Consider the following 8,658-nt stretch of genomic DNA (forward strand, 5'->3'; position numbering starts at 1 on the left):
AATTAATTTCTTTCTATTTTTGGCAGAGACGGGGTCTCGCTCTTGCTCAGGCTGGTCTCGAACTCCTGAGCTCAAATGATCCACCCGCCTCGGCCTCCCAGAGTGCTAGGATTATAGGCGTGAGCCACCGTGCCTGGCCTGTACCTAATTCTTATAAACAGCTCTAACGCTTACTATTCCTATTAATTAGCTTCTCCTATTAGTGACAAAGTGCAATGATAATTTGACTTCATTAGCAACAACTTCCCCCCCTCCAAAGAATCAAAATCTTTCCTTCTCTATCAAATTCCATATAACTTCACACCCCATCAGCACCATCATTGCCCTAACATAGTCTGCGGAGAAGCTATAGTCTCAGTGCACAAAGAAACAGCAGTGGCACTTTCAGGTTTGCCTGAGAGGTATCCTTACTTCCACAGAGAACTTGGGTGTAACAAAGTACTTTAAAAACACGCAGAGAATTCTAAATATAGTCTCTACCTCATAATTCCATAGCCTAAGTCTCCCTAGTTCAGATTTTTTATACTATAGTCTTTGGTTCTACTCTCAAAGATAGAACCTTACACCCTTAGGAATTCTCCACATCTGGCTCCGTAACCTCAAAACCTTTTTAGTCACTGAGACTGGTATTTGTGGCTTCTCTGCTGAGGAGAAAGAGAGGCACTGCTCAGACTCAAAATACTATATGCAAAAGAAGGTCATCTGGTTGAAGCCTATAAACTGTGGAATTGCAGAGACCTAAAAATCAGAGCTACCTGATCTAAAAGGGGTCCAAAAGAAACTGAAGCATTCTTGCTGACCTAACAATTTTTCCCTTCTAAACTTGCTCTTTTTACAAAGTCTTAAGAGGTAGTTAAACCATTTCTGAAATATTCAAAAGAATAATAAAACGTATATAGTATGTATTCATTAGCTTTTTATTATGAAGTGACTTTTCTTCAATGTCAGATTTATGTTTTAGTTATCTCTGTTCAGCTATCAACTTTACAGTTCTTAAATAAACAAGGTCCACAAATTGCATTTAGCTGTTTTTCTCATAAGAATCTTTTAATTGTAAACTATATCTACTGCCTCCGTTTTTTTTTCGTGACTGACTTAAAGACATGGGTCAGTTTTCTGGTGCAATGATCTGTATTATGAAATTGCCTTCTTACTTCCCTATGATGTCTATTTGTTCTTCTATCCTCTGTATTTCTTGGAAACTAGGGATAGACCTTGTCTCTATAAAAAACAGAAAAATTAGCCAGTTGTGGTGGCGTGCCTACAGTCCCAGCTACTCAGGAAATTGAGCCAGGAGAATCGCTGGAGCCCAGCAGTTTGAGGCTGTAGTGAGCTATGATAACACCATTGCACTCTAGCCCAGGCAACAGAGACAGACCCTGAAAGGGGAGAGGAGAGGAGGGGGAGGAGGGGGGGAAGGGAGGAGAGGGGAGGGGAGAGGAGAAGAGAGGAGAGGAGAGAAAAGGAAAGCTTGGTAAGATTCAGGTTCAACATATTCTAGGTTTGTAGGTGGTGCTGGGTATTTGATATTATACCACATTAATAGGCACACAATATCCACTGTTAGTGTGGCTAACATCGATCAATGAGTTCAGCTGGTTGTAGTGGGATTTTTCCATTGTAAAGTTGTGTTTTTCACTCATGACCAACAAATAATCTATGGGATGATGGGTTGGGACCATGCAAATACCAATTTCTCTTTAACTTTTTTCACCCGTTGGGCTTAACATTCATAATAATTACCTGAATCAATTATTTCATTAGGGTGGCAAAATGGTAATTTTCTAATTCTGTCATTCCTGCTACATTTACTAGATGGAATTCTTCCATATCGAATTTACCAAGCAGAGCTATTTGGTTACCCTGAAGTACAGCTTGCATGGGAAAAGACAGGATAGATACTTCTTTCCTTTTAATTCCCAATTTCAGAGTAAAGAACTGACGCACTAGCTATCACCAATAGTGAAAATGATATTCTCCTCTGTGGCTTTCTCTTTTCAAGGATTTTTCAGAATTCATGGATTATTTTCTTAAAGGAGTCTTTTTAAGCACAAAAGTTGTTAATTTTAATAAAGTTCAATTTAACATTTTTTCTTTTATGGACCATTCTTTTGGTGTCATATGAAAGAATTTTTTTTCCTAACTCGAGATCGTGAGGATTTTTTCCTAAAAACATTTCTTCTAAAATTTCATAATTTTAGCTTTAATTGGATTATGATCCATTTTGAGGTAATTTTAATACATGGTATGAGGCAAGAGGCCTAAATTAATTTTTTCACGGTGGATATGCAATTGTTATAGCACCATTTGTGGAAAGGACTATCCTTTCCTGATTGAATTGCCTTGGTACTTTTGTCAAAATCAATTGCCCACAAATACAAGGTTTTGCTTCTTGACTCCCAATTCTGTTCCACTGATTTATGTATCTGTCCTTATATATATATATATATATATTTTAAAGACAGGGTTCCACACCGGAGTGCAGTGGCGCACTGACAGCTTACTGTAATCTCCAACTCCTGGGTTCAAGCAATCCTCCTGTCTCAGCCTCCCAAGTAGCTAGGACTACAGGCTATATTCAGGAGACGTGATCCTTGTTTGGCCTTATTACCAGAGTAATACTGGCCTCACAGAATGAGCTGGGATGTGTATCCTTCTCTCTATATTGGAAATGTTTGTGGAGAATTGGCTCTCTGGGTAAGTTGGAAAATGTATTCTAACTCTGTTCATCTTTTATTTTCTGCATTTGCAAGTTCTCACAATCAATCAGAGACAAGTACACAGCTAAGGTTTTCTCTTTAACTTGAGCAGATGCAAAGCCTTAAACATACACACAGCCTTCCAAACCATTAGGGATACAGAGGGGTTCATTAAGACCCACTAGAGCTGTCTCATTCCCTGAACCACCCTGTTAAGTTTCTGGCTGCTCTGTGGCTTGCCCCATCCAGGATCACATTCTCAGGCATCTATGATGTTAGACTTCCCTAATTCTTCACCACTGAGGTCACTATTATTCAACAATGCCTGTGGGCATGGGGCTTGTTCCCTCCAAACCAATCCAACCTTGTTCTCCCAGCCTGCCCAGCCCTGGTAGAACTACTACACCATGGAGCTGAGAAGCAGGTGAAGGAAAATAGTAGCAGTCCCAAGCCAAAGCACGACAGATACTGTTCTAACAAAGGATCAGTTATCTTTCTTGACAATCACTTTTCAACTTAATGTATACCTATTATCAATTCCAGAGTCTCAAAATGGTTGTTTTTGACAATTCTGTCCCAATTTTATCATTTCTTTTTATCATTTGCCTAGCTCCTTACTCCACCATTCAATATGCTCCACCCCTAATTACATTTACTTTTAGAATTGCTTCCATTTTTTCTTTTTTTTTAAATTTTAAAATATGAAGGGGTGGGGGGTTGTGAGGAGGGGTACTTAGTTGCCTTGTTTTTGTTGTTGTTGTTGTTGTTGAGACAGAGTCTCACTCCATTGCCCTGGGTAGAGTGCAGTGGCTTCATTGTAGCTCACTGCAACCTCCAACTGCTGGGGTTCAAGTGATCCCTCTGCCTCTGCCTCCCAGGTAGCTGGGACTACAGGCGTGCACCGCTTTCTTTTTGGTAGAGACGAGTTCTCACTCTTGCTCAGGCTAGTCTCAAACTCAAGCAATCCTACCGCCTTGGCCTCCTAGAATGTTAGGATTACAGGCGTGAGCCACGACGCCGCCTGGCCCCATTTTTCCTTGCGTTTTGATTTTCCTTACCATACTGTAAATTTGCTACTTGACCTAAAATTATAATCTAAAAATTAAAAACATGAGGGAGAAATATCAAAATCACATTTCTCAAATACAGATGGTCCCTAACTTACAATGCTTTGACTTATAATTTTTCAGCTTTACAATGGTGCGAAAGCAGTATGTATTCAGTAGAAACCATATTTGACATATCCGTACAACCACTCTTTTTCACTTTCAGCATTCAATATATTACATGAGATATTCAACACTTTGCTATAAAATAGATTTGTGTTAGATGATTTTGCCCAACTGTAGGCTAATGTAAGCATGCTGAGTACATATAACAAGGTATACTAGGCTAAGCTATGAGGTTCAGTAGCTTAGGTCTGTCAAATGGCATTTTCAATTTATATTTTCAACTGACTGATGGTTTAATGGGATGTAACGCCATTGTAAGTAGAGAAGCATCTGTATATCTTTTCTCTGCACACCATGTTCAGCCCTCCCTCATAGAGCAGTTTGATCTAAATATCGTTTGTCTGTCTATATGATCAACACATTTTTACATGTCAGTTTCAAAATACAAAGGATTAACTCAATTTTCAAAGATCTAGTATTAGTTTCAGACTACACAGAAAAAAATTATAGTATGAATGAGATGGGCTCAAAATCTTGAAGTTTTTCTTTTTTTATTTTATTTTAAAGACAGAGAGGATCTTGCTTTGTTGCCAGGGCTAGAGTGTAGTGGCCCAATCATAGCTCACTGTAACCTTAAATTCCTGGGTTCAACTGATCCTCCAACCTCAGCCTTCTGAGTAGCTAGCACTATAGGTGTGCACCACCATGCCCGGTTAATTTTTCTTATTCTTTTAGAGAAGGGATCTCATTATGTTGCCTAGGCTGGTTTCGTACATCTGGCTTCAAGTGATCCTCCCACCTCAGACTCCCAAAACGCTGGAAGTGCAGATGTGAGCCATTGCACCCAGCCTTCAGTGGCATTTATAGATGCTCTTTATTATGTTGAAGCTCTTTTCTCTTCCTAGTGTGTGTGCTGTGTGTTTTTATCATGAAAGGCTCCTGGATTTTGTCAAATGCTTTTTATGTGTCTATTGAAATGAGCATGTGATTTTGTCCTTTCTTCTATTCACACAGTGTATCATATTGATTGCTTTTTGTATGTTGAACCGACTTTGCAATCCTAAAATAAATACCATTTTGCTAAATACTATGTAATCCTTTTTTACATGGTGCTTGAGTCAGTTTGGTGGTATTTTTTTGAGGATTTGTGTCTATATAAATAAGGGATATTGGTCTGTAGTACTCTTTAATGTTGATGTTTTTGTCTAGGTTGGCTATTAGAGTAATACTAACCTCATAAAGTGAGTTATAATGTGTTCTCTTCTACTTTTTAGAAGAGTTTATAAAGCATTAGTGTTCTTTAAATGTTTCATAGAATTGACCAATGAAACAATCTGGTGCTGGGATTTTCTTTATGGGAAGTTTTTTGATTACTAATTCTATCTTTCTACTTAGTATAGGTAGATTCAGATTTTGTTCTTGAGTTAGTTTCTATAGTTTGTGTCTTTCTTGGAATTTGTTCATTTTATGTAGACCATCTGATTTATTAGCATATAATTGTTCATAATATTCCATTATAATCCTTTCTATTTGTGTATGGTTGGTAGTAATGTCACCTCTTTCACTCCTGATTTTAGTATTTGAGTCTTCCTTCTTTTTTTCTTGATTAGTCTAGCTAAGAGTTAGTAAATTCTGTTGATCTTTTTGGTTTTACTGATTTTCTCCATTGTTTTTCTGTTCTCTCTTTCATGTATTTCTGTTCTAACCTTCATTAGCTTCTGTATTAAGTATGTCTGTTTATTTCCTGTATTTTTGATGCTTTGACATCGGGGCATTGCTGACACCGGAGGGACTGCTCGTCCCTGGGCTTGTCTTTTTATTAGAGATAGTAAACTCACCTATGAGCACAACTTTCATAAGCAAACCAACCAATCCAAACCCAATACCCCAGCACCTTCTCTATCACACTGAGGGCCACTATTATACTGCCCTAATCACCTGGGCCATGTATCAGACAACTAGGAACAGCCCCTCAACTCCAGAACCACTGAAATTATTCAAACTACCTAATCCTAAACCTTTTTACCCTGTCTTGTCTGTTCCTTCCCATGGAAACCACAATAAAGGCTCTTGCCCACATTTCTCCAACCTTCTGCCTCCTGACTGACCCTGGTGCTTTCCCATGTGGCCTCCCATGGCACAGCATATACCTCCTTTTCTTGGGATCTGTGAGTTTTAACAAACTATCTTTTCAATGGCAATCATCTCCTGATCTATTGGCCTCACCATACCCAAACAATAATAAAATCTAAATTTTAAAATAGACTCTTCCTTCTGCTTGCTTTGGATTTAGTTTGCTTTTTTCTAGTTTCTTAAGATGGAAGTTTAGGTTATTAATTTAATGTCTTTCTTCTTTTCTGTATAGCACTGTTTTAGTTGTATCCCATAAGTTGTGACATGCTGTGTTCTTTTTTATTCATCTCAAAGTATTTTCTAATTTCTCTTGTGAGGTCATCTTTGATATTCATTATTAAAAAATGTATTGTTTAATTTCCACATATCTGTGAATTTCCCAAATTTCCTCCTATTAATGATTTTTAATTTCATTGCTTATTTATTCTTGACTTCAAGTGTCAATCAAAATGTCACAGGATCCAAGACATGGATAAAATCTCTATAAGAGACTATCTACCATCACTTCTAATTCCATCCCAGATAGTATCAGAGATAATATTTCAATACACTTTGGAATAGAAATCGAATGATAAACTTGAGGACTGTGGACAAATCATTTATACTTTGTATTTATATAGCATTTTATGGATTATAGAAAGTGCTTTTACATCCATAACTGCATGTAAATAAGCAAATTTTTAAAAATATGTTGAATATTACTTGTAACACAAAATAGACAACCAATAAATTGGCAAAAACAAGATACCTGGTAAGTATTGTCGAAACTGTCATACATGAATCTGGTGATCAAGGATGTCTTTCCAACTGAAATGAAAAGAAAAACAGAGATTTGCTCAGTGAACACATTATATTGGGTTCTCAGGCAATTCTACAGAGAACTACAATTATAATAAATTCTGCAATGGTTCTAACACTAATTTAAAACCATAAAGCCCCAAATTTGTCAACATGACTTTCTCTAATAACAGATAACAATCTCTCAAATTAAGAGCACAGGCAAAGAGTATTTATAATAGTTAAGAGTTGAGGAAAACGAAGATACAAGATGGAGGAAAATAATTATGTATGTTGACATTCTTAATTTACAAAAGGCCAAGCAGATTATTTACTTGAGTCCTAATAAAAAGAACTAATAGAGGTCAGGTCCACTTCATTTAGCGAATCAAAGTACAATCTATAAGAGCTGAAAGACAAAAGACAGAATCCTAGGAGAGGTATGAGGGACAGAAGAACTAGGCTGTTTAAGAGCGAGAAAGGGCCGGGAGCGGTGGCTCACGCCTGTAATCCTAGCACTCTGGGAGGCCGAGGCGGGCGGATTGTTTGAGCTCAGGAGTTCGAAACCAGCCTGAGAAAGAGTGAGACCCTGTCTCTACTAAAAAAAAAAATAGAAAGAAATTATCTGGACAACTAAAAATACATATAGAAAAAAAAAAATTAGCCGGGCATGGTGGTGCATGCCTGTAGTCCCGGCTACTCAAGAGGCTGAGGCAGGAGGATTGTTTGAGCCCAGGAGTTTGAGGTTGCTGTGAGCTAGGCTGACGCCAAGGCACTCTAGCCAGGGCAACACAGCGAAACTCTGTCTCAAAAAAAAAAAAACAAAAAGCATGTTGTAAAGTAGGTAGTACAGAAAAGATCAAGAACAATGTGAAAATTTCCTGTATCCTACCACCTATATATAATATAATCAATGTTAAAACTTTGGTATATGTTTCTCCAAAATATTTTCACATGTAAGAATATGCACTTAAAGGCAAAACTCTAGAACTATTCACAGTAAAGTCAGGAACAATATATAATACATACCAATATTATTTAACACTGATCTCAATCTGTGAAAATTAAATACAAAACTTGTTTAATTTTAAATAATTAAAAATATTAAAATTAAATGTGAAAATATGAAGAGAAAAAAAGTATGCAATTCCCAGAGAGGAAAAAGTATGCAAAAAGCAAAGGAGTATATAAAATACGTAATAAATACAAAATAGCTTGTTTGTTAAAAATAGTTTTTTTATTCAAAGGGTTAAGAATTCAGTATTAACCACTTTGAATATGATTCTTCAATATGGAGTCCTTATAAATGTATTGTTTTTGTTCATCCCAAAATCTACTGTAAAATAGTATGCAAACTAGTGATGATTTGCTTCATGTTTGTTTTTCCTGCTAAACTACAAGCTCCATATTTGTCTTGTTTACTCCATATCATCAGAGCTTAACACAATGCTTGGAACATCATACTAAGTGAAAAAACAAATGTTCACTGAATTGACACCAAACACTTTTCTAAAAGATAAACAATATATTATCTAGGGATATTCAAAGTAGATCTTATTTTTAATTAAAACAAGTGATTTCACTATAAATACTACTATTATAAAACACAATAAAGTTAACAATATACTTTTTATTTTAAAAGATGCCCAATGACAATGACCTCTGTTCAATACAAGGACTACACATTAAGTCTCTACAGATTGTAAGGTCCACGTTAGGGCCTTTGATCTCCATGCAGAATAATGCAAAAAAAGGTAAAATTTACCATGTTTTTTATAGAAGTGTATGCATCACATATACGAGGTGTTTATAACAACTCTACAAGAAGAAATTTTATTTCCATTTTTCAAGAAAAGGTAAAAAGCTCAGAGAAGTTT

General features: G+C 36.6%; 1 protein-coding gene across 2 annotated transcripts in view; it reads right to left on the reverse strand.

The window, feature by feature from the left end:
* The window catches only part of RAB6A (RAB6A, member RAS oncogene family), an 81,013-nt gene that overhangs the window by 49,719 nt on the left and 22,636 nt on the right, over positions 1-8,658 (reverse strand). For both annotated transcript variants that reach the window (XM_012645704.1, XM_012645705.1), the window contains exon 2: positions 6,753-6,811. In XM_012645704.1, the coding sequence (XP_012501158.1) occupies positions 6,753-6,811 (59 nt within the window). The remainder of the gene's footprint in view (positions 1-6,752; positions 6,812-8,658) is intronic.

This window comes from Propithecus coquereli, unplaced genomic scaffold, assembly GCF_000956105.1.
Source record: "Propithecus coquereli isolate 6110/MARCELLA unplaced genomic scaffold, Pcoq_1.0 Scaffold235, whole genome shotgun sequence".
Taxonomy (NCBI): Eukaryota; Metazoa; Chordata; class Mammalia; order Primates; family Indriidae; genus Propithecus; species Propithecus coquereli.